The sequence below is a fragment of the Paroedura picta genome, chromosome 6 (genome assembly GCF_049243985.1).
Source record: "Paroedura picta isolate Pp20150507F chromosome 6, Ppicta_v3.0, whole genome shotgun sequence".
NCBI lineage: Eukaryota > Metazoa > Chordata > Lepidosauria > Squamata > Gekkonidae > Paroedura > Paroedura picta.
The window spans coordinates 23,177,309-23,204,433 of record NC_135374.1 but is presented as its reverse complement, the minus strand read 5'-3'; the positions used below and the strand labels follow the sequence as shown (position 1 = coordinate 23,204,433).

Sequence of the window (27,125 nt, the reverse complement as noted above, 5' to 3'; positions counted from 1 at the left end):
CTATTACAAATTGCTTATGACTTGATATCTTGCTTCCCATCCCCACCCCCATCCTGTTCCCACCATTAGCAGCCAATAAGACAGAGTGGCAACAGGTAAACAGAGATCACTTAGATGTAAGGATACAAGCAAATTTTACAAGATGTTACAGAAGCAACAGCTAAATGCACAACTTCGTTTTAGAAGCAGCTATGCATTTAGTGTCATTATTTCTCCTGGTTCTTGCTTTAAAGTAATTTTGTTGTCACAAATGGAAGAGCAAATATTCTAGAACAAATACTCTATAAAAAGGCAGCATTTCAATATAACAAGAAACTTTCAAAGCTAGCTTTTATATACACTTTTATATACACTTTTATATATTGTTATTATTATTATTAGATTTATAGCCCGCCACTCCCTTGCGGCTCGTGGCGGGTATATACCAAGTGTGAGTGTTCTATGGGAACTGTTTATGGAACCACTAAGCAAATTATCCAAGATATACTATTTACATCAAAGTCTTGGTAAAAAAAAGTCCCCAAAGACTGATCTTTAAGGTACCCAGGGACTATATGTATTATCTCACAGGACACAGGTTAGGAAAGCCCTCAAGAGTGGTGAGGGAAAAAGCAAGAAGCCATGCAATCCTCAATTGACCGTTTGAGCATACTTCCTAAGGTAAACAATTCAAGCTCAGAATGTCTGTGTAAGCCTGAAACACCATGATGCTTGCCAGTGAGTTTCCTGGTGTCTGTTTACTCCTTCAACAAATCATCTAGACCCTTCTCTACCTCACTAGAGGAGGTTGTTCTCCAAAATGACCTAAGATGCCTCACCTTTGTATTTGAAGGAAGGACCTCATTCATAAACAGCTGTCTTCAGGGTGGGAAAATGGTTGACTTCCCATTATTTAATAATTGGCCTCAACCCTTAATGGAAGCCATTTTGGAACTGACACGCACAGCAGCTGCCTGTGGTGGTATCCATTCGCTATGCTCAAAATTCCAAAAGTGCCCACAAGCTCAAAAAGACTAGGAACTTCTCTGTAAGTACTCCAAGGCCAATTGGGAACTTATATTTTATTTATTTATATAGCCTACTTTCTCACTGAGACTCAAGGTTGGTTACATGGTGTACATATGACATTACTAGCTTAGAGCAGTGGTCCCCAACCCGCGGGCCGCAGCCCGGCGCCGGGCCGCAAAGGCCATGGCGCCGGGCCGCGGCTCCCTCTCCCCGCCCCCCCCCGCCGCAGTAAAAAATTTCTTACTGCTTCTTACTGCAGGAGGGCGGGGAGAGGGAATCAGGGCCGGGCCGCACCTGCGCAGGCCGCGCCCGCGTGTGCGGCCCGATCCGTGGGCGGGGCTCGCGGGCGTGGCCCGCCACGTGGGCGTGGCCCATGCGGCCGCGGTCCCCGCGGGCGCGGCCCAATGCCCTGCCGGTCCCCAGCCTCATAAAGGTTGGGGACCACTGGCTTAGAGTACCGAATTAAGAAAGGAGAGGCCCATGTTTAAATCATCACCTATGAACCTCATTAATTCAGTCATTCTCAGATTCAAAATAATAGTGTTTTGGGGGGTTGCACAAGCAAAGTCACTTCAAGTATATAACCAGAACATAAATATGCTTGATAAATCATGTATAATCTGTTGTACCGGCACATGAAATTACTTACCAATAGCTTTGGTATAATGTCTTGCTCCAAGCAGCAACTCTGGAGCTCGATACCAGAATGTTACAACTACTGGATCCAGATCAGCTAAAGGCTTCAAAGGTGAATTAAATAGCCGGGCAAAGCCCATGTCAGCTGCAAAGGGATGAAGGGGGAAAATGCTTTACGTTTTAGCATACAGGCTGCTTACTATGAACTGACGCAGCTCAAACTCACACACTCGGGCAGAAAGCCTTTTCAGTCTCTCTTAAACAAGCTAACAGAACCTTTCCCAATATTACTGGAAAATGTAGCACTGAAAGTCATAGCTAACAGAGGATTCGCCAATGTTCTGAATCAAAGGTCATCAAGTCCTCAGAAAGCTGTGAAACCCAGACTAGTAGGGGAGAATCCAACCTACTGGAAAATGCTGTGAACATTTTTTAAAAAAATATAAAGAGAAGGTATAACAGAGAAAGTGACATACTAATCTGACCAAAAACATTTCAAAATTAGACAACCCAGGTGACTAGGCACCTTCTACCTTTCACCTCTACTAATACAAGCAGCTTAGAGAGGCTGGACAGATGTACCAATTATAGGTGGGTTTCCTTCAAGCCTAAATGGGAAGTACTGCCAATTTTTGCGACTTTTACTTGTTTCAGTAGTTTTTATTCATTTGAATAGTAAACTCGTGCATTCACATCTATGGTCTCAAGCAGCAGATTCTTCTGACAATATAGCCTTTTTTCCTGTAGGGTCCAATTAAGAGAACCAAAATATTTTACTTCTGGATTTCAATACTGTTGTGAATTATTCCTATTTGAGAGTACAGACCAAAACACATTTTCCTTCAGACATGAGAATGTGATGCTGCAATTGTGGGCACAAACAGAAATAAATCACCTCTTAAGGATATTGAGATTATGGAGCAAAGGTTGCAGATCTCAAATTTTCACCAGAGGAGAAACTCCTTTAACTTCTCCTCTAAACTGAATGCATTCTTTCTACACACAGACCTATTTAAAAACTGTATTATTTTCATTTTTAAGAGTTTGAAGCGATCTGCAAGTTTCTCTGTTAAAAATCAAGACAAGCATTTAGTTGCTAAGGGTAAAAAAAAAAAAAAGCTGATCCATCTTTTATGGCTCTATAGAGGAAGAATTCAGTGTTTATATTTAAACTCCTGTGCTTAAAAATGCAGGTCCAGTACTTTGGATCAGAGTTGGGCGAGTCCAAATAAGAGGAGTCTTCTGCTTTAATCACACTTTTGACTTACAAGGAAGGGCTCTTTCATTCCCATCAACAAAGTGTAACCAATCTGGGATGCAGTCAATTTTTTTTCAGAATAATACAAAAATAGCTACTGCTTGCAGAAAGAGTGGGTGGTCAACTTCTAGTTAACAATGGTTAAGTTGCATCACAAGCAACACCACCATCATTAACACTAAATATGTTTAGCCATTGATCAACCTTTCACTGACCATGTTTTGTTGACAACAGGAACACAATCTGCCAGTATTAGTACTGCTGTTTGTTTACAAATCTTGAAGGAGTCTAGACTCTAGTGTTTAGCATTGTCTTGATTCTATTCCTTCTGGACTAAACAATGAATCACCGATTGACTTCTGTTAAAAATAACTGAAAGTCAACAATAAGCACAAAAATTGGCTCCCTGGTTAGAAGATTTATGATCAATAGTCTGGTACAACCCAAAAACATGTAACCATGGAATACTATGTAAGTTGCAAAAAGAAAACATCTCAAAAAGTAGGAGTCAGAGGGTAAATAAAAGTTTTTTTTTTAATATATTCATATGGATTAGGGGTTATTTTCACTTTATACGTGATGCATACTGGGTATCTCCTTGGTGCAACTTATTTATGCCCTTAAGACGCCAAGCACATCAGTAAGATAATGGGTTACAGCACAAGGAGTTTTTGTGTTTTTTTGGACTAAAGTTTATTATTTTTATAAATTTTTTAAATAATGGGATATCTGTATTATCAGAAGCTCTCACAACCAAAATCTGTCCCAATACGTATCTTGTCATCTTGTTTTTAAGATACACTGTTCTGTATATTTCTCTTGAATTGATGCTTATGGGCTTTTTTCTTTGCTTCTTCTAATTGTAGAACCAGCCTACCATCTCAACAATATTTTACCCAGCCTTCACCAACACCAGATTTTATTACTCAGCATTTTCAGTAGAATAATAATTTTCAGCAAAATTGAAGGAAAATTTAGGACTTCTGTTGCTCTCTATCACTCCAAACTATTTGATGTTGTCCACATTAATAGATTTTACCTCTCCATTTGATAAGGTTTTCATCTATGATCCAGAAAGCATTAACAGTACTATTGACCTATGCAACTAAACCTTTAGAACATTCTGTCTTAAATGCTACACTGGGACTTATCAAAGATATAAACATACCAATTTTTACTCTTCCTCGCTCAGGACCTTCACCCATAACTAAAATATTAGCAGGTTTCTGTGGAAAAAAAATAAATACACAATACATATACCAAGATAAACCTAAACATTTGTGCCTGAAATTAGCAGATGTTTCCAATTTTTTTAACTAAAATGCAGTGGAGTATCTCATAAATAGTGCCTTGTAAACAAGGCTACACATGGAGTGAATGTATTAGCTTTCCTGGCCAATCTGGAGCTACTATTTCTTATAGAGATTCCCTTCAATAACTCTCCTATCTCATCTTAGTGTCAGAGTTCACCCACAAAAACTGTTGCTTCTCCCTGCTTCTCACATCCAAAATTAGAAAAGTAGTGAACATAATCTCCCCCTCCCATTTTGCATAATTTTCCAGGATTAAGTGAACTAATCACTGTACGACAATTCCATGAAGCTAGAGATTCTGAAACCATGAAAGTAAAGTGTTTAAAATATCAGCCAATTAGTCCTCCTGAACACCCTGCCTTTCAGATGCTTCCCCACGCCCCTTTGCTGAATTGTCAGCCCTCAGCGGAATTTTAAAGGTCTGCTATTAAGGCTTTTTAAAATTCCCTAGTGTGTGGCACTGTTTTTCCCCCTCAATAATATGAATGATAATAAAAAATATGACACTTTTGAAAGAGCTGGAGAATCACAATAATAATACGTTGTTAATTTATAAGGTTATATAAAGTGATTTTCACTGTAGTCATCTAAATATAGCAGTATATCCAGCTCTCAGACCTCCCTCCTCCCAAATTTCAAGACTACTATTCTTTTAAGGAAATCTAACATCAACAACTCAGAGCACAGAGCTTTGTAGTACATTACCATTTAAATATGCGTAAAGGCAATTTTCCCCATATCAGTATTGTCACAACTGTGAAAGTGCTAAGTGACCACATATTTATGAACTTTAAGACATCAAAAAACAAGTTAGGCGAAAATAGCTTAGGAAGGCTTTGAATGGATGAAAACACCTTTGATATGAACAGCTGTAAACTGCCATCATAACAGGGGCAGCATAAATGTGTGAAGGATTAGTGAAGAGCAGATTTGAAAAGGGATATGCATGATTCTGGACAGGTTTAAAGATGACCGAAATACAGTTTCATTGAAATACGTGTTCTTACTTAAGGAAACCTAGACCTACTATGTAGCACCATTAGGCAACCTGACTACAGTAGCAGTGGTATGGTAAGTATTAAATAAAATCAGCCCAAAAGGTGATTTCAACACTTCTAGGAAAGAAGCATTTCACAAGAAGGTGGAATAACAACTTAAAGTTAGGCCAGATACCATTTTTAAAAAATACTAAGTGAAGGGGATTCATTCTGAGGGGTTTGGAAGAGTCTCATGATTTGTAAAGCCCCCTCCCCATTTCTTCTCCCTGTTCTTTCAAGAACAGAGGATTGATTGCTACTAACTAAAGGGCTGGTTAGCCCACCTGCTCTGATCACCTGTTACCAATCCCCCTCCTATCACCTCTGCTGTGCTGCCATGACACTGAACACAACTCTGTTTCACTCCTTTTCAGTGGATATGAAAAGTGCCAGAGGCAAATGATGAAAAGTGCCAGGGCAGGCTTAATCAGTCTCTCTTGAAACTCCCTAAATCACTGGTGCTCTCAGCCTAGATGAGGCTCTTCTATAATTTGCAGGGTTTAAAAAAAAAACATTAAAGAAGCATGGCTAAGAATAGCCCTAACTTTTACAACATGGGACAACTTCATAAGACCAGGAAATAATCAGTCTAACAAAGGCATATCAATGAATTTCCTGCATGTTCAGATCATTTTGACTGAACATGAGGGAAGCCTGCCTTTTACCACACCTCCATGGGTGAAACAAACATGTATTTCTCATACGTGTAACAAGGTCCACTGTGTATGAAGTAGCTCTCCAGAGATTTAAATTCTAATCTAAAGGAGAAGAATTCAACAAACTACTGGTTGTAGAAAGGCAGTGCATCTATGCAACTTACTATTTTTCTTCCTATTAGCCAGGCCATATACTATTACGATATCCAGTTCGCATGCCTGATGCTAGTACACAGGCATGGCTATGTTTAACCTATGTTTAGACTTTCCATTGAAGTCCATATATTTCAGCTATAAATCTTTAAAATGGTTACATGTCAAGAGGCTGTACAGAAAGACCAATCACATTCATTAGAGCACTCTTTTGGAGAAAAGGTTATTCCACATGTTAGAAAGCAGAAGTTAAGGAAATGTTATTGAGAAGCAGCATATCAAATGGCTAAATTACTACCTGCCGCCCTAAAAGTCTACAGGTAAATTGAATTATGTTTAAAAAAGTAGTCTCGAAGAAATTAATTCTTAGGGTTTTCTACTGCCAGGCTCACAAGGGACATAAGGCACACACAAAGGATGGATTGGGGTTAAGAATTTCATGGGCTCTATGTCCACAGCCTAGACCAGGGGTAGTCAAACTGCAGCCCTCCAGATGTCCATGGACTACAATTCCCATGAGCCCCTGCCAGCATTCGCTGGCAGGGGCTCATGGGAATTGTAGTCTATGGACATCTGGAGGGCCACAGTTTGTCTACCCCTGGCCTAGACAGTTCCAACATAATACTGTGCAAGGAACATGCCATGGATGAGGCTACCTCATCAGCAAAACAAAACAGAAAAGGGCTTCTTGCTCAAGAGGGTCAAGAATACAAGCTCTGGATACTAAGATCACATAAGAGGAATTGTTATTGCAGAACTTCACTGCATTATGCTGCAGGGGACTCTGACAATGTCAAGCTGCCATGGCACAGCTCTTACAAGTTCCTATTTTGTGCAATCATACTTTATTGCAATCATCCTTCTCACTGGATATTACTTCTAAGAACAGGAAATATTCTTAACAATGAAGAGAGAGTTTACAGGCAAGGCAAAGAGAAAATCAGATGCCCATCTTTAGTCTTTTTTTTTTTAGAGATATAAAGACATGGAATTACTGCATATTCTCACCCTTTCATGACTGCTTTCAGAAAATTTTATTCTTTTGCATGCTTTCCCTCCCAATAAATTCAGTTTCAGTGGGTAGCCATGGCAGCCTGCAGAAGAACAGCTATTCAAGTCCAGTAGCACCTTACAATAAGATTTAGAGGGGATAAGCCTTTGAGACTCAGAGCTCCCTTCATCGGATATGAGTCAGAATGGAAGTCTGAGACTTTGTATCCCTATCAGAAGGTGAGAGGGATGTTGCAAAGAAGGAACTCTAGGTGCAGAGGTACGATAGATTCTGACGTATCTGATGATGAAGGCAGTTTTGACTTGCTAGGGCTTATACTTCCCCGTCCCCATCTTGCTGAGCTCTAAGGTGCTGCTGGATCTGAATCATTATCACAATCTCTCATCTGCTAATATTCCAGTCATAATATTATCAATCATTACAGGCATAAAGATCCAGAATACACAAAACAAAATACCACACTACATGGAAAGAATCAAAGTAACGACACAACCATTCTGATAGCATTTTATTCTTTAAAAATCCAACAAAAAATCTAATATGTGCATGAGCACAAATACACGCAATTAATGTAAACTGGGAACCCCTTGGCAATTAATCTTTTCCAGATGCAGCAGAAGTGGACTCCTTTACAAACTTATGCTTCCTTAAAGTTTCAGGAGATAAGCTCAGCATCTGCTGAATTAAAAATGAACAATCATTCAATTAGACTTCTGCCATTCAGTGTACTATGCCAAGGTTAGAAACCGCCGTCAAACCATTTTGTCTGAACAAGTATAACGGTGCATAAAGAATAATGCAATCTGAGTCTATATACTGAAATTACTTCTAAACTTAGCTTCTTTCACTTACAAACCAATATGCAGTCCAATATTAATTTTCCACAGGGCACTCCCCCTCAAGAACGTAAATCCATTGGCCTTAGGAACCTATGATTCATGAATGACATGAACTTGGATTCACAAATGCTTACTCTAGAATTAACTGTGTTGGTGTGATAAAGAGTACAATGGCACTCTAGAAGCTAATTATCTTGGGGCTTTAGTCTCCCCCTCTTAAGTACATGAGCAAGTTGATCGCCCAGTTATTTCTGCTGTTCTATTCAATCTTTCTGAATCTTAACTTTCTGTTCATTAGTTTGCTTTTCAGAGCATCCCATTTATTTTCCAATGTTATCATTCAATCTTCATCTTGTTGAACAGATCTAAGTCTTGCTCAATATGATGTTCTAACCCAGAGATCCCCAACCTTTTGAAGCCTGAGGGCACCTCTGGAATTCTTACCCAGGATAGCGGGCACAACACCAGGGATTGTTAACCTCAAAATATCAAGGAGTGAGGTTATGCAAAAATGTAATAGTAACTCTTCAACATTTCAGGCTTTCAGGCTGTTTAACAAAGCTTTCCAAATGCCTTCTGACTTTATTTAAAAATAATTCCTTCCATACACAGTTCATCTTTAATCACACAGTGAAGATCTTTGTGCTGTGCTGCCAAAGCAATCTTATAAAAAGAAAGAGGAAACCCTGCAAAGTCTATCAGCTCTCCAGGGGCTATCAGAAGCCCCGCTGTATTAAGTCTTTGTCCCCTTACCAAAAACACCTGAAGTGCACCATGCACCCAGAGAAACCATGTTGGAGACCCCTGCCCTAGCATGTCAGTTTCAGCTAAATGTATTCTAGCCCTTCCAAACGTAGCATCCTCATTAATGCTAACTTTTCTATTGGGCCGGAAACCCACAGGTTCTCTCTTCTAACAATGGCAATTTCCTTAACCACATGGAATCTTTTATCTGATGTAAGAGGGTCTTTCCAATGGAGAAGCCTCTTGCATCTATACAAGTTACCAAATACCAGAGGAAAGTGACACTGTTAGAAGAATGGATCTGTGGGAGTCTTTTGCCTCTTGACTGAGGCAAGACTGAGCAGTCAATTTTTCACAGAAAATAAGTTGGCATTTTAGCATCCTTCTGCTTTTTTCCCATGCTTGTAGTAAGGTTAAAACTTGCCAAGTTAAACAAATTAGCTTAATGCTGTTCAAATGCTATCCTGTCATGAATTTCAATTCAGCCTGAGCTCACTTACTTAACCAAAATAAGCTCCCATCATTGTGTAAAATATTCCAAACAACTTCCCATTCATACTCAAATTGCAATTACAGTGGAAGATCTGTTTCATTTTTTTTAATCTCCTGTTGAAAATGCAGATAAGATTTGGATCTTATAAATGTGCTCTGCACACACTGTATTCACACACTGTTTTACTGAAAATTTAGAAAGTATTTGCCACCTCCTCAGAGGCCTGCTAGAAATGAACTCACATGAAAAATTGTATAACATCATAAAACTATTGTAAGTCATCTTTAATGCTGCAAGTATGCAGAACATATATTTTCCAAATATATACATTATCTTCAGAAGCATCCCAGTATGAGATTTTATTACACTAGAAGATTGCCCTGCAGGACTTAAACCACTAGTTTTTGCTAGGTGTTCTGAAGAAGCCCAGCACAACAGACACTTGAGACCACTACATGTCTATATGCTCACTAAGTTAGCTTTCTGTAATATGCTCCATGTATAACATCTGCATAGTCTATGGTAACCTACTTCTACTTGATGCCTGCCAAGATTAAATAAAGTGAGATTTTGGAGAGAAAAATGTTTAGCTAAATCAACAATTCCCATGTTTAAATTCCACAGTAGTGTTTACTCACAAATCATTTCTGAGCAAGATTGACTGACTGAGACAAATTCATAGCATACTCAACTGCTATAGAAAGTGGAATTTGCTTAAGGCAGTGGCTCTCAACCTGGGGGTCGGGACCCCTTTGGGGGTCCTTTCAATGACCCTTTCAAGGGGTTTGCAGCAGGGCGAGCAACTTGGTCACGGGGGGAAGGTAGCTGCCACTGTTGCTGTTCCTCCTGCAGGCACCCACGCTCGGCCACCAGCTGCTCCAGCAGCACCTCCAGTGCAGCACAGTCTCCCGCCAGGAGAGTCTCCAGCTCAGTGGGACGAGAGGCAGAACTGAGCTGAGAAACCCTTGAAAAAACCAACTCATACAATCATCATGAACAATGGATCTTCACGCCATTGGTCAGTTTCTGTTTAATTTCTGTGAAAAAACACTTGCATAATTTTATGGTTGGGGAGTCACCACAACATGAGGAATGGTATTAAAGGGTCGCGGCATTAGGAAGGTTGAGAACCACTGGCTTAAGGGATCTTATATTTAACGTTTATTCCTCTTTCTTAGTAAGACTGGCGTGCAAATCAGTGCCTTTGGATCACTTCCGCTTATATTACAGACATTTGGAATTTATTTAATCCAGCCTCTCATGTTCTGATATGCTTTATTTGAAGACAATTACATAGTATAGGCTTTTAAAGAGAGATCAAACTTCAGTCTTCAAGATATTTCACTGGGGATGACAGGACTACTTTAGCTGCCCAATGACCTATATTATTTTTTGATCTAGAGACAGATTCCTATGCAGGGCAGTGCCTATGCTCTCTTTTATCCCATTGAGGCATCACTTTTAAAAATCACTGAAAGGGAAGCATGAAGCAAAACAAACTGAGGTGGTACAATTCAGCCTCCCTAGCAATTTCTTCAGAACCACTGTAGAGAACTGTTGCCAAGAATACAGTCTATAAGGATACCATCAAATCTTTATGCCTTCAGATGACCTAGCTCCATTTGCTTCTCTCTAGACTGTGAGGGAGGGGGAACAGTACTGTGTCATTTATGAATACCATCAGAAGTGAATGTAGCTCCTGGACTGGTTCAGCCATACTTTTAGGGTTCAGAATAAAAATCCAAAGCATCAAATGTTTGATCTGAAAGAATGAGCACAGATATTGCACACCTGTTAGGAGGACATCTGTTGTGTCCCCAGTTTAGGACCTGTTTGCCTTGAGAGAGCTGTTATTCAAAACATGCTTGCTCAGCTAAGCATGCTCAGACCATGCAGACCCTTACCTAAGTGACTGTGCTGCACAATAAGGACATTTTTTGTTGGTAACAGCCATGCAATATGGGCAGATAAAAAATTGTCACATTTCTACCCTGCCATTCCTCTGAGATGAGGTATACATGGTTCTCCCCTCCTCCTTTTTATCCTCACAATCCTGTTAAGCAGGTTAGGCTGAGTTACCAGCCCAAAGTGCCCAATGAAATTCATAGCTGAGTGCAGAAGTTCAGCTGAGGTCCCCCAAAACTTAGTCTAAACACTACTGGCTCAAACCAAGGAGTTCTCAAAACCCTGTTCAATGAACAGCAATGAACCAAGTAATCAGAGTGATGGTTTATTATGAAAGGAGGGGCATTTACAGTATGCTATTTACAATAGTTGCTAAGACCTTTTCTGTTAATGGGCGGTTCCCGCATGAAGATTTCTTCCCCCAGTGGAACACAGCACACCCCTCTTTATTTTGGGAGTTGCTGCATAATGCCAAGCATGATGAATTGCAGGGTTTCCCAAGCTTCTCCTATTAAGCCAGAGCAAATAAAAACTTCCTTTGTTTCAATTTAAAAGGGGAGCGGCAAGATGACTGGAGATTTGCAGCAATCCATTGAGGGAAAGGACTTTTGTGCCTTCTTCAACACTGACGGCGTTCAACAGGCAGCATACGTCTCCCCTCCTTCACAGATGAAGGGCAACTGAGCTGTAAGTGGCCTCCCAGCTGTCAGAGGGGACCGTGCAATGATCAGGATGTGAGAAGGCCTGGCAAGATTTCTATTGGGTAAGTTCTTCTGTCCCAATATGGCAAGGTAGGAGAAGGTGGGGAGGAGTGGTGCCAGCAAGGACATTCATGTGTGGCATTCCTAGACCCCATCTGCTGGTTTTCAGAAAATAGATTGATATGAACTTCATTTTGTTAAAATGTACATAACTCCAAACCCCCTGGAGTTGTCCAGGTGAGGGGGAAAATTTGCTATAATTGCCACTCAAGGTACCCATTGCTGCAGTGGCTGGCCATGTGATACAAGCTTCTCCCAAACAGCTGACGGTTTTGTGCTGTGAATCAAACCTTGCCAATCGCAGTCGCAGTTTTAAGGTCAACAACTCATTCCATGACAGCCAAAAAGCAATGTGGAAATCGTGACCATCTAAGCCCAGCCCTCCTGCAACATGACCTGATGGGCACTATGCTGCTTCCTAATGGGTTTCTGGGTGCCCATTAACTTCCTTCCCAAAGCAGATCAACTCTCCTGGGTTTCCTCTACCTCAATGAAGCAAAAGGTGCTTCAGAGGAAACAAGGAGGCATCACCTGTGACTTCAGGAAGAAACAGCTGCCTACATAGCTTCTTTCTCCATCCTGAAAAATTCTGGAGGAACTCAACAGGACCGAGGAATCCTAATCGAGACCATATTCAAACTGACTAACCTATTCAGGTCTGTTGAGCTGGCCCATCTCTCAAACCATCACTTTCAGAAATGCAACACTCTTGGCATCTGCTTTCATCCAGTCTAGCTCTATAAGTCTTGCTTTACTTTAAACATGAGAAAATGTCCTTGATGCTTCTCTGCTTTCAGTGCTACATGAACATGGATGACCACAAACCTCAGCTGTGCATTTGACAGAAAGGTGCATCCACAAGCTTCAACATATGTGCAAAGAGTTCCACTAATATTCCGCTTTGTACAGAATTCAGTTTTTTCATTTTCATGAGACCATCCAGGGTCCATGTTTTTCTTGAACACTGAGCCAACCTTTGTAAAAACAACCCCCCACCCCGCCTCACACACACTATTGATTTCCCATGTGGTCAAAGAGACTCATAAGGGAGTCAAGCTGATCACAAGGTTCAGTTTTTCATAAGATCCTCTGCACATATCAGTGCAGCATCTGTAATACACTGGACCAATTCCTACTATCCTGCTGTTTGCTCCAAAAAATCAATTTTTGTTTGAATTCTTGGTCTGTAACAAGGAAGCTGCAAGCAATTTTTCACTGGCAGCATCAGGGACATTTGCTGGGCAGGAGAATGAAAGATAAATTATCTATGATGTAACACATTTTTAGGGAGAATCACTACACTAGATGAAAGACCTGCAGCACGGCAGATGCTGTTCAGAAAGCTCTAAGTAAAGCATTAAAAGCTCCAGATGTGTATAAACGTGAACAGTAAAACCAGCTATTTCGTAACTGATGTATGTATGTGATGTAAGCTATGTATCCTAGCACTGTTTACAGATCAAAGTTGTTAAGTTAATAAGCAATGCCACTGCTACTGCTAAAAACCAAGAAACTGTATCAAAAGCTATTGAAACTGCTATCTTATACAGACACAAAAAGCAAGACAACATGGGCATACATACTTCAGGTGCACTCCAGAACATTCACCTTGATGGATTCCCCTAAGTTGGCTTCTCATAGGTGATACTCAGTGACAAAGGCAGACTATAAATAACATGCATAAAATAATCTTGCAGAAAGTACATTTCCAAAGCCTGAGCTATGGGCAGTGGGGGCTGAGAATGGAGGAAGGCACCTTGTCAAACACCTACTAATGCCTTCTTGTAGTGGTAACCTAACAAGCTTAGACATGAAGCTACAGGGTAAGGAATGTAAGGAAATTGTTCTCCACAACATCCCCCCGCTGCATAACCCTTCAGTCCTTGCTGCTATTTTTTCATGCAATGAGGGAGGACAGTGGTCAAACTCTGGCCCTTGCTCAAACTGCAGCAGCAGCGACCTTGGTAAATGGGGGTAGGGAAGGCAAATATTCCTCTTCCAGTCTTTTTTTCTCACATCCCTGGATGACCTAGCTAATAAGCAGTAAGAAGAGCTGTTTTTTTTTGTACCCTGTTCTTTACTACCAAAGGAGTTTCAAAATGGCATAATCAGCTATTCTACAACAGAAAGCCATTAAGTAACTGTGAAGCATTCCGTTTTCAGGAGTTACTCGACTTTTATACTCTCCAATAACATGCTTATTTAGCAGTTGGAGGATATATATATTTTTCTACATTAGGAAATACAGGGTTGCATCCTACTGTTGCAGAGCAGAATGATTTCACCAAAAGAGATTTATCCCATTGAAATGCATGGCAGTGAAGACTTTAACCTGGTTCCCCCACACCCTAGCTCAGTACTCCACCAGCAATTCTCTACATGCCCCCAAACCACTCAGCTGAAGTCAAGGGGATAACCATGGACAACGTGCCACACAGCAGGCTGCAGTAAACATGGCGGATTTTTCAAATTCTCCTCCCCTTGCTTCAGCACAATGATCTAATATTATTTGGAAATGACCACAGAAAGTATCAGAATGACATTGTAATTCATTTACTGTTCACTATGCAATTTTCTATACTACCCTTCCTTAGAGAGGCATACATCATTCTCCCCTTCTCCATTTTATCCTCACCACAATCCTGTGAGCTAGGCGAGAGAGTGACTGGTCCAAGATCACTCAGTGAGCTTTTTGACCACCTAGGTTTCCAAGATATTAGTCCAACACTCTGAACCACTACCCCCATGCTGGCACTCAGTTCTATAATGTTCTTTTCATATCTCAGGGGTTGGTGCATCTTCCCTATCAAGAAAGCTTTAAGAGTTTGGGGCATTTTAGACAGGTGAGAAAATGAGAAGGGATTATGTAAGCAGACAGAGTGAACCAGCTTATCTCAAAATACAATTATTTTGAAGAGAAGTTATCTAATGAAAGTGATTGGCAGCAGATTAAGGAAACCAAAGAATTTGATCATGCATAACAGACTGCTTACAAGATGAGTTGATGTCAAGTTAACCAGATGACCTTAAACAAATTCTATACATGATCCTGGCAGATAGAGTCTATCAACAATTATTAGGCATAACAGTAAATCTATGTTCAGACACAATGAACCTCTGATTATGACAAGCTGAGGGCAAACATCAGGAGATGGCTACATTGGCCAAGGAGTTTCTGACTGACTACTCCCAAAGACAGTGATGAAGTAACATGGATCTTTGCAGTACAGTTTTTTATTTCCTTAAAAGGTTAGCATGCAAAGAAAATTTCAAAAGATATATCACTTATGTGATGAAAGATGCAACTTAGCAATGAGACATAATTTTGCTCTTATTGTGGTTCTGCTTTTATTTAACAATACAACAGCAGCTACAGGAGAAAAGCATTTTCCTTGTCAGACACAAAAAACAGACACAAGAAACACACGTAAGCTTAAACACTAGACATTTACTACCACTGTTAGTAAGTCCATACCTAACATCTTCAGTAAAGCAATACTAAATATAAGTCTTGAATCTATTTCTAATCCCCACTGTAGAACTACTTACCAAATCCCTGTGTAACACCCAGTTAGCATGTAGGTAATGAATACCATCTAGAATCTGATATAATAGCGATTTCACCATTCCCCGAGGTAACTGAACTGGCTTCTTGTTTGCCTTAGAAGCTCTGTGAAACTTTATAATGTGCTGAAAAACAGAAAACAAGCATGCCTAATAAACCTATATGCTAACATTTTGACACTGTGCTTTCATTCAAAACCTCACCTGCATTCATTAACCAGTGGCGCATTCCTTGGGATTTAAACGAAGGAGTGTGCATAGTTCTCCCATGGCAAGAGTTATGATCTCCCTTTGGCATCAGTATTGTATTCATGCTTAGTACACTAGTACTGTCATGTCTTTTGTCCTCAAGCCCCATGCATATAAACACTTCACTCACACACCCAATTTGAAGGGCTGGTATCAAATGGTATCAATTTCTGGTATCAATTTAAAGATGCCAGTATTAGTGACATAACACAGAAAAGCATATCATCAGAAAGACTGATTGTTGTTCAGAAGCTCCACGATGTGTTTCAAACTTTCCCGATGGGAAAACTCAGAAACCAGTGGGGGAGTGTTTCGGTCCTCCTTGAATATTCAATAATTGACTTGAAAGCTGAGGCATTTCAGCAGAGAAATATGAAAGGGAATGAAGAGAAACTGCTGTTGGAATTCATACACAAATACAATACTATAAGCCTCAAATTCAACAGGGACTTTAGGTGGTTCGCTCAACATGAAGAGCAGTTGATCCCCCTTATAAGTTCATGTACAGTAGCAGTTCATCAACAGCTGGAAGGGTCCACAGCCAACCTGAGCAGACTGTTTATGCTCTTTAGAATGGACCTTAGCTTTTTGCCTGGGCTTTCTGAACCCTCTTTATTATAACTCCCTTTCTATGAAACTCTAGCCCCTAATTTGACAATTCTGTTTCTTGTAGCTCTATGTCTCTCTACTAATTCTTCATACATTGATAACTTATCTCTGGCTGACAAGTTTATGCTGTAATAAATTTGTTTTTAAGGAGCTGGAAGACTAACACTGCTGCTCCCCTAAAATTTCAAATGTTCTTCACAAAATGTGGATATGCAAAGTCCATTGCATGCTTCTGTCGATATACTCCCTTATATATACACTTATCCACACCTTAAATATGCCCTACTCTTTCCTTCTGGCAATTCCCTCCTTTTGCAGGATGCACCCCCCCCCTTTCATAACAGCACTTGCCTTTTTGGTGGTTGCTTCCGTTTTGATAGGAAGGACAGCCAGAGCTTCCTCTCTGACTAGATTTAAGAAGCTCTAAGGCAGCCCTATTCCAGCCGGCCTTTTGTTCCAGCTGCTGTAATGTTCTAACTTTTCTTGTGATCTTAATTAATAGGCTCACTAACTCCCCTTTTCAGTGTTTTTAGGGATAAAGGTTTTGCTATCATATGTGTTTTGGAAATTATGTAGGCTGTTTGATGTACCATTTTAAAAAATCTTATTTTTATTTTTTTATATTTATGGCTCTAACACTTTTATTTATTTATAATTTAATTTCTAGACCAACCCTCCCCACACAATTGAAGAAGTTGGGGCACAATTGAAGAAGTGACCCCTTTACTGAAGAGTTGTTGTCTATGTGATATCCTGTACCTGTAATACTAGTGATGTTATATGATGTTATATTAAGACTATAATTGCAACCACTGAAGAAGCAATAGAAAGCGGGATTGAATACCTGGGACACCGTTCTGGTTGCAAAATTATTTAGGATTTAATAAATCTCAAGAAAACCTTTCGCCTATTGGTTTCGTTTGCTTTGGGTGTACTTTGCGCAAATAAGCAGCCAGGCAGAATTTTCCTCTACATAAACAAACACAGGAACATGTAGATCACAGTAACACCTCAAGGCTTGATAGCAATCTTTAAAATTGTTGTCATTCACTTAATGCCAAGGCCTGAGTCATGGCTCAGTAGAAGAAAATCTGCTTTGCATGCAAAAAGTATCCAGCTCAATCCCTGACATTCTCTTTAGGTAACAGGGGAGGTGTAAGACCTCAACCTGAGATCCTGAAAAGTGGATGCCAGTCAGACAGACCAATGGCCTGACTCCCCATAAGGCAGCTTCATGCATGTTCAAATTTTAGAAGGTAGAACTGAAACACACAATGCTGAAGAACAGCTCAAGCTACTGTCTGACTGACAGCTGGAACTATCACACATTGTTAAAGGTTTATTCACCAAGGTTTCCAGTCCTTGAACATTTTTAGATACAGAACAGACATTGTCCAAGGACACATACAGAATGTGCTTTCCAGCACTTCTCAATTACTTGTTTCTGAATATATGGTAGAACTGGAAAGTCTGTAGACATCCAGAAATTACATGTTGGTATCTAAGCATTTGAAAGCTAAGGTAAGCGTGACCAAAGATCCATTTTACATATATTTGAGAACACCACACTCTTTCCCCAAAGGAGTTTTAGGGGAGAAGCAAAAATGTGCTAGAGTCAAGCCACCAGCTATGGCATCCATATATTATGGCGCAATTGCACTGTACTTGCAACTGTGAACTGGCATATAGCTAAATATGGTTTCTTGATGCAGAGATCAGCTGGACAAATATGGCCTCTTCATGTAAAGCATAACCTCCATGCCATCTCAGCTGTCAAACCAGTAGTATAAGGTGTATGGGAGGGAAGAAGGAGAAGAATTGGTTCTGATATGCCACTTTTCTCTATCCAACGGAATGTCAACGCGGCTTACATTCTCCTTCCCTTTCCTCTCCCCACATAGACACCCTATATGGTAGGTGAGACTGAGAGAGCCCTGATATTACTGTTTGGTCAGAACAGCTTTATCAGTGCTGTGGCGAGCCCAAGGCCACCTAGCTGGCTGTATGTGGGGGAGCGGGGAATCAAACCCAGCTTGCCAGATTAGAAGTCCACACTCCTAACCAATACACCAAGCTGGCTCACCTGGGGCAATATGATGTGTAAGTCAGTTGCTTAAGGAAAGAGGACAGACCTCTATCATAACTCACTCACTTCACCAAGCAATTTTTTTTTACTAGTTTCTACTTCTCAGTAAAAGACTAGCTTCTGCAGAGAAGATTAATTTCTAACTTTACATTCTCTTATATTCATCAATATGCTCAATTTATCATTGGGGCCAAGGGCAGCTCTGCACATTCATGTGCCATATCTGGAGAACATCAGATGCCACAGATCAAGGACAAAAATGCATTTGCAAAGTCCTTCCTTAGTCACTTCCTTTCATTGCAGTGTGCTTCAGGGACAAACACTTCGTTGCAGTCCAAGTTTCATCTGTTGAACAATTTACCCAATTACCTACAGACTTTTCTTACCCAGAGGTCATGTTCTGCATAATCAAAGAGAAGCCACACTTTTCTGTCAGCATGGGACAGAAACACCTTCTGCAGAGAAATAACGTTTGGATGCTTGAGTTCCCGCAGCAGCTGCAAAACAAACGCTACCCATTAGAAAGGTGTCCATACAAGCCAGAGATGAGAACTGACAATTTTTTGTATAATTTAGAGCCTTATGAATAAGCATGTTTGGCAGAATTAATCTTTGAAGCTTTTAAATCCACAAACAAAAGCCGCACGGGTTTCATTTTAATTAAGGAATTCCTTATAGATGTAAACTAGACCATAACTAGGGCAACTGAATTTCCCTTAGGACACAGATAGTACTATTTAAGTTTAAATGCTTATAATTAAACCATATTAAGTTTATATATCAGGAAAATGGTGCTTCTTACGCAAGAAATCCAAAGGAGTTCGTTTTCCTGAACTCTTCTTTGTACTAAGATTGAGACACTTCAAACATTTATCTTAATATTTATACTTTGCTTTCCCCCAATTGGAGACAGAAAGACACTTATCTTCTTCCATTTTATTTCCACAACACCCCAGTATTGTAGTTTAGCCTGAGAGTGCTTGCCCAAGGCCACCAAGCATGCTTTTCCATAGCAGAGTAGGAACATGAGCCTGGATCTGCCAGATTCTATTCCAACACTCTAAGGCCCTATTCTAGAACACATGGCAGTGGTATGGTTTTCTAAAACTTCATCGCTCCTCTCCACATTAGAAATGCTGATTCTTTTTTCCTATAAGGAAGTCCAGAAATTGGAGACAGTATGACATTAGGCCAATACAGATCAGTACAGATTGCCTTACCGCTGAAAAGTCATGGAAAATGCATTCCAGAAATCTGTTTAAAATACATTATTTTAAGAGTTTCATAAAAGGAGCATCAATGTCTTTATTAGTTTCTGTTTACTAAATTCTGTGTAGTCGACTTGGGAGTTTCACAAAATAGGTCTTAATTTCTTTGGAAGTTTTTTGAAGCCTGTGTTTACAGACACACATCCTTGTAAAGTTATTCCACGTCCTATTATTCATATTCACATTGTAAAATATACGTATTTTACCAAAGTGTTGAAGTAGTATGCAATTACTATTTGCAAAAATTCAAATAATTTTACACAGATAGTAAACACAGCTTAACCATAAACCTTATGAAGTTATCTGGAAGCATACCCTTATGCTTTTCACTCAAAATAAAATGTTCCGTTAAAAACATGCATAGCAAAAGTTTTGTTTACATTTAATATGCTCTAGTCAGCTGACTAAGAAATCCACTGATTTAAAATGCTACAGGGAATGATCTCAGGAAATATGACTCAACTGTGAAAACATCTTCCTGAATTCTGGATATACCACGACAAAGGGTACGGTGGTTGGATGCGATCACAAGGGACATTGGCCAAAACACTGAACAGCTGAGGGAGGCAATGTGGGATCGGGGATCATGGCAACAGCTTGTCATGGGATCACCAAAAGTTGTACACGACTGAATGGCAAGCAACAACAGCAATTTTGAAAGTAACTTTTAGGGTACAGAAATTGACAGGTGTAGCTTGTTGTGGCTCCTCCCAGCACATTCAGTTTATTGTAACTGCTTTCCCAGTGCAGATAGGTTAGGACCTTTTGAGTACATTTACACAGAAAGTGTAAATATTTCACTGTTTTGCCCTAGACGTTTTTTGCTGTCAACTCACAGCTGACTTATAGTGACCTCCTAGGGTTTTCAAGGCAAGAGACACTTAGAAGTGATTTGCATTGCCTGCCTCTGTGTAGCAACACTGGTATTTGTTGATCACCTCCCAATCGAGTACTGACCAGGCCCAACACTGCTTAGCATCCACGATCTGACAAGATCAGGATAGCCTGGGTCATTCAGGTCAAGGTGACACAGACACACATATCAAAATATATAAGCTAAACAGATATATGCATGCATTAGAACATAAACAGAAGATGAGATGTAGGTGTGTTCTGCTGAAGCAGAACAATGTTTGAATTCACTGGCACCTTTAAGGCCAACAAAGTTCTTTTCAAGGCGTAAGCATCTCTGTGTCTGAGGAAGTATGTGTGCACATGAAAGCATGCACTTTGAATAAAACTTTGTTGGCCTTAAAGGTGCCACCAGACTCAAACTTTGTTCAGCAGATGACATGCGTCATACCTTAGAACCAGTGGGATACCATTACAATTTGGTCCAGATCTCATACACAGAGGCATCTCCCCTGGCCAGGAGTAAAATGCCTGTATATGCACACATGTTGCGACATGCAGAATGCATAGCTTGTCTCACATTTGGAAAGCATTATAGGAAGCCATAAATTAAGTTGTATTTACTTCCAAAAAGACTCACTTAAGATTATCATTACTTACTGCTATTTCTCTGCAAGCAGACATAGAAATTCCAGTACCTTCTATTTGCTTTAGAGCATAATCTTTATCGTCTTTCCTGTGAAAGAAGAAAACAAGCTTCAAGAAGAGTATTGTAAAATAAAAGGAAGCATTATGAGCATGGCTGAGATTTCTCCTTCTCCCCCCACATCAGGAAAATATCTGGAATGGAGAGGAATGACAAGCAGGAAGGCCTTGACAATCTTTCTTTGGACTGAGATGGCAGCCCAGACAACCATATTGAATCTATTTTTCCTCACTGTCATACAGAATGCAAAGTTGCCTTTAGTGAAGATGCAAACTGGCCTGAAGAAAAAGGCTTTGTTCCTTCAAATAATGGCCTGGGACACTCCTCCTCCACTCACTTAGAATGCCAACTTATACATCCTCTCTTATTCAAGTTATGAGTTATAAGTAGGTGAAGACATCACACTCCCTACCCTTCTTATCTCTTGAAATCTACAGAGAGTCATGAACATCCCACACCTCAGGTCCTCTTTCTCACTCCCAGACACTGGTAGCCCAGCCCTCTTTAATAATCAGGGTATCCTACATGTATGTAGATCAAGATTGCATGAGTTAAATTTCATGAGTGTGTGCTTCTTTCATCAAAACAAAAAAATGTTATTTATAAGAACGAAATACTAGGAAAGTCCAAGAAACATTTCACATCCATTGTACTGAGACCCTATACCTACACCTGAGATCCTTTATAGTTACAAATTTACTATTTCCAGTCTGCTCCAAACAGATTTTTATATAGTTCTCCTGAGTCAGAAAAACCCTTTTCACCTATCCCTTAAACTGTCAGCTTCTCTACTACTAAATAATCCCCATAATTTTCGACAGCTCATTTTCAAGTGTTCCTCTCTCAACATTCTGTCAGCTCTTATTGGTTGGTCTTTGAGACAGGTAGAAACTAGCAGTAATAGAGGTTTAATGAAAACAGTCCATTAAATCTCTATTACCAGGTGAGGTTATTTATTCCCATCCAAAGCCACGCATGAAGCATCTATTAAAGATACAGGACATTTTCCCCCATACCTACATTCAGCAACTCAGGCCCTCCTTGAACAGGTAAAGAAGATCAGTTAGCTATAAAGAGGAAAGCCTTTACTGCAGTTGGCTCAAGGGTCTGAAATACCTTCCTGAATAAGGTGTAGAACTGTTCCTTTTTTTAAAAGAAAATTTGTTATTACAGTTTAAAGAATAGAATAGAAAATATAGGTTACATTTTATCTCTCTCCCCAACAATTATGTAATACATCGAAGTAGCTACTTGTTCAGATATTCAAGGTACTACTTCCAGTGATCATAAAACTCTCTTGGAGGTCTTCAATTCACTAAATTTGTCAATTTAGCCATTGTAGCAAGTTCTCTGATCTTAGCCAATCATATATTGACTACAGGCAGGTCTTGCTGTTTCCATCTTGATGTCACTAAAAGTCTTGCTGCAGCAGTTGTATGAAAAAAAAATTATCTAGTATGTGTTGTTGTTAGGTGCGAAGTCGTGCCCGACCCATCACGACTCCATGGACAATGAACCTATATATATATAGGTCACATATGATTAGTACCTGCATTTTTCCCCAAAAGCACTAAGACCTCCATAAGTCACAGTCAATATTAACCCTCAAAAATTCCTGAGTCTTCAAAGTTGCTGCCATCTTCCTCTCCTGCACTGTTTCACCACCGATTGGGAAGCCTGCTTATCAGTTGGGTAAGGGACGATCCAGGGGATGTGCCCGCTGACTTTGTCATCTCTCTCCCAGTCATCGGGGCTTCCAAATCTGTCTCCGAAAGTAGAACGCCTTTGAATTGCGGCTCTTTGTGCCTGGATTGCCAGCTGCCCACCAGAGGCTTGTAATGGCTGCTTGCTCTTGTTTGGAGAGGGTGCCTCTACCAGCTTGTCTCTCCTTGCTCTTCACCCCAGCTGCCCCGAACAACTATATGAATAGCTATTCCGGCAGCTATAAAAATCTTAGATAGAATTCAGATTACAATAGAAGTACACAAGAAATAGGTTTGAATATAAAGAAGGGCTGCCCGCTGCCTGACTAGCTGCCTCCCTAGGCAAGGCAGGAAACGAACTGAGCTTGGATGACTCCCACCGAGCACAGAAAGAGCCCCAAAGTTGAGCCACTGTCTCTCAGCTGCATACTGTAGCTTTGCTGCTGCTTTCCCCCTCCGATTCAGGTCTACTGAGCTTGAAAAGAATCATAATTTCCAAATATCCTGGATCTAAATACTCTACCTACATTGAAATCTGCTTTTTTTTCCCCCCCAGGAATCCTGATTTTTTTTTTCAGGTCCAATATACTTGAAGTGAAAAATACAGAGAGAAAAAAAAACCCTGCACAGCTTTGTTCGCCACTGTGCACAATGCAATGCTCAACTGGATGGACCACTGGCCTGACCAACCTGCCCTTAGGTCCTCTCGAGAAAAGAAGTCAGATCTCAGAAGGCAGATGCCATCTCAGCTCACAGGGAATCTTGATTCTGGCTCAAAATGTTTAAGTGTTATAAGAGACTGTAGTCAATGAGAAATATGCCAATGGAAGGACTTAGGGAAGGATATCAAGAGTGTATTATCTTCTTGCAGTATACTAGCATAATTCTTAGAAAGTTACATTAGTCTTGATTGCAAAATCCATGCCTACCTTATCTGGTATCTGAACCATTGAAACCTTCATCTTATAAAAGAGCGATCAAAGATAACACTAAAAGCTGTTCTCAGGATGTGGTCAAAGAACGTGTTACATCTTGCACCTACCATCATGCTATCTTTCCAAAGGACAACTTCCTCTACACCAGCGTTCAGATGAAGCAAGCACCTGTGGTTTTAAAACGCTCTCAAGAAACCCAATTCGAAATAGCATAACTCCACAAGGCATGCATTTGAATGTCTGAGAGAACAAAAGCCGTCTGTTAAGAACCACAGTAAGCATCTTTATTCAGAAATGCAAAATCCCATTGCATAAAAACTTGATTTTGTTTTTAAAAACCCATGAAACTTTAATCACTGACTAAAAGTTCAAAATGGCTCGAACCCAGATAGCCCAGGCAAGCCCAATCTTGTCAGACCTTGGAAGCTAAGCTGAGTCAGCCCTCCCTAGTCCTTGAATGGGAGACCAGGGTTGCTATGCAGAGGCAGGCAACAGCAAGCCACCTCTGAACGCCTCTTCCCTTGCAAACCCTCTGGGGTTGTCATGGGTCAGCTGTGACTAGATAATAAAAGAAAGGGGAGGGAGGGTTTCTTGCCTCTTCCATTGGACAGTTAAGTAGTATAGTCATATATTTCGAATCATTTACTATCTTATCCATTCGGTGCCTCTTAATAATTGTGAAACAACCTTGGGGGATGACCAGTCTGGCCTCTCCAGGCCCCGGGAAGTGCTCCACCCCCCACCCCCCGCCCTCAGCACTTCCTGGCGGCCTGGAAAGCAGCCAGGAGGCTCACGGGGAGGACCCTTTCAAAGCCCGTTCTTATGAACGGGCTTTGAAGCTAGTAATAATATGAAGATAACCTGTTATAGTCACTCTTCAGCCCAAGTCAGTGCCTATTGATCCAGCACTCCAAAAGGTTCAACATATTTAGCCCAAGAAGGTCACAACCAATTGCCTTTAACTGAGATTTTCTGACAAGGATGCCACTGTTAAACCAAATAGCTTCAGCAACAATAACAGAAGCTCTTGGAATTTAATGCTGAAAGGATTTTGCTTCAACTACATTATCAACTGTATCCCTTTAGCTACTCAAGGGGACATAATATCCCCATTCAGGCCCATTCAATGGGGCTCGTGCCTATGTGTACTCCTAGGATTGCAGTGTAATTTAATGAATATTTTAGAACGGGACAGATACTAAATATACACAGAGATAGTTGCTTAGCACTGAAACTTTTTGGTGTATACAACAGAAGACTGAAGATAGCATAAAATATAAGGCTAGTCCATATAAACTGCATGCTAGCTTTAACCGTGCCAGTGATTATTGAGGAAAGCTTCTTGCTATTGCATGTTCAGTGATTTTTAGCCCAGCTTACATTTTTACATCTACACAGATATTGTTGGCTAACATTACAGTAGACTGTTTGTTTAGCACAACGGAACTGTTGGCTAATGTTACAATAAACTCCTTGTTTAGCATAGAGAAACCTATTGGAACTCTCATGAGCTGGGACTACAAATTTGATGAACTTTTCATCACCAGAGGAGATGGTTGCTTACAATTTGAGAATACCTTGCATTTCTAAGCATTTATTTTTCCTCATGTACTGATTCGAACAACCTCACCTATTGTTTTCATGTTAAGAAATCGCTTAGCATGGGAGATAAGACAGAACCTTGAGGAACTCTAATAAATCTTCCATATAGAAGAACATTAGTTTTCTCAGCACTGGTCCCTGGAACAACCCTGTAACACAGTGAAGCCACATAACTATTTTATTTATTTCATTTACAGCCTGACTTTCTGCCCAATGAGGACCCAAAGAGGCTTACATCATTCTCTTCTATGTTATCTTCACAATACTAAGAGTGGGCAACGGGTTCCCTGGAGTCCATTTAAGTTTGTACCTACTGCTTCAGTCACTCCATCCAGCCACCTCATTCTCTGTCGTCCCCTTCTTCTTTTGCCCTCAATCGCTCCCAGCATTAGGCTCTTCTCCAAGGAGTCCTTCCTTCTCATGAGGTGGCCAAAGTATTTGAGTTTCATCTTCAGGATCTGGCGTTCTAAGGAGCAGTCAGGGATGATCTCCTCTAGGACTGACCGGTTTGTTTGCCTTGCAGTCCAAGGGACTCGCAAGAGTCTTCTCCAGCACCAGAGTTCAAAAAACCTCAATTCTTTGACGCTCGGCCTTCCTTATGGGCCAACTTTCATAGCCATACATTGCAACTGGGAATACCATAGCCTTGACTAAATGCACTTTTGTTGGCAGGGCGATGTCTCTGCTTTTTAGGATGCTGTCTAGATTTGCCATAGCTTTCCTCCCCAGGAGCAAGCGTCTTTTAATTTCTTTGCTGCAGTCCCCATCTGCAGTGATCTTGGAGCCCAGGAAAATAAACTCTATGGACAGTTCCAAAAGGCAGTACGCAGCCCATGCTAAATTTCCACTTATAGTAGAGGGATTTTTTGCTGATTCCTTTCTCCTTTTTGACTCCAAGGTCACCCAGTGGCCTGCATAGCCAGGTGAAGATGCGAACCCGTGTCTTCCAATCCAAGTCCAACCACCGAACCATGTAATGATACCGTTTGTAATGATACTGCTTTCAACAAGATCACATTCCAACTAGCCAAGAGGCACAGGTTACACACATCCTCACTAACCTTAAAGTGGGTTGTTCTACTGGCAGTGTATACCATCAGATTAAAAAGCTGCACTTTCATACAAGCCACATAGAATACCATTGGGAGTAACTAACACTAATGAACCTCACAAAGATTGAAGATTCTCCAACTGGATTAGTCAGATTACAGTGAAGAAGCAAATACGAATTCTCCCTATAATGGAAGAACCCCCCACCCCCCCATGAGTCTTTCTGCTAAGATATATGGATGGGCTCAGCTGTTCTAAGACGGACTGGCATAAATTACAGTACACTGGCGTACACATGGCATTTCTAACCTTGGAATTCAATTAACCTAAACAATTATAGATTTCAGTACCAAACTCAAATTCGTGTCACATACTGTTTTTGCACAAATTTTCAGCAGAGTTTTAAAAATAATCTTAGCCTTATCAATGAAGCAATTAATGAGTTAGGTTAATGTGACAACAAGAAGATCAAGACACAGTGCTATAGCGATCTGAGGGTTTCAGGGGCACTAAATGAATACACCCGAGACACTATGTTGAAGCAAACTAGTTTTAATTAACAAACCCAAGTCAGAGTTTACTTTGTTCAGGGAAGACGTTTTTCCTTGGTCTCCACCACTGCCTCACATTACTTAGAGGTAGTCAAGGCAACCTAGACATATGAATGGTAGAACCAATGACCAACT

At 40.5% G+C, this 27,125-nt stretch overlaps 1 protein-coding gene and 1 long non-coding RNA gene across 5 annotated transcripts in view; one reads left to right on the top strand and one right to left on the bottom strand.

Annotated features, from left to right (window-relative positions):
- The window catches only part of LOC143839565 (uncharacterized), a 55,248-nt gene extending 37,392 nt beyond the window's left edge, over positions 1–17,856 (top strand). The window contains exons 3-4 of the long non-coding RNA XR_013231764.1: positions 11,610–11,817; positions 16,905–17,856. This is a non-coding gene — a long non-coding RNA (uncharacterized LOC143839565). The remainder of the gene's footprint in view (positions 1–11,609; positions 11,818–16,904) is intronic.
- The window catches only part of CDK8 (cyclin dependent kinase 8), a 48,174-nt gene that overhangs the window by 13,753 nt on the left and 7,296 nt on the right, over positions 1–27,125 (bottom strand). For 3 of the 4 annotated variants that reach the window (XM_077341762.1, XM_077341761.1, XM_077341760.1), the window contains exons 2-6: positions 21,104–21,179; positions 18,710–18,820; positions 15,365–15,505; positions 4,071–4,128; positions 1,658–1,789 (exon numbers count right to left, since the gene is read on the bottom strand). In XM_077341762.1, the coding sequence (XP_077197877.1) occupies positions 1,658–1,789; positions 4,071–4,128; positions 15,365–15,505; positions 18,710–18,820; positions 21,104–21,127 (466 nt within the window). In that variant the 5' untranslated portion in view covers positions 21,128–21,179. Of the gene's footprint in view, positions 1–1,657; positions 1,790–4,070; positions 4,129–15,364; positions 15,507–18,709; positions 18,821–21,103; positions 21,180–27,125 lie in introns of those variants that run through there. The other variant, XM_077341763.1, reaches the window with a different exon arrangement.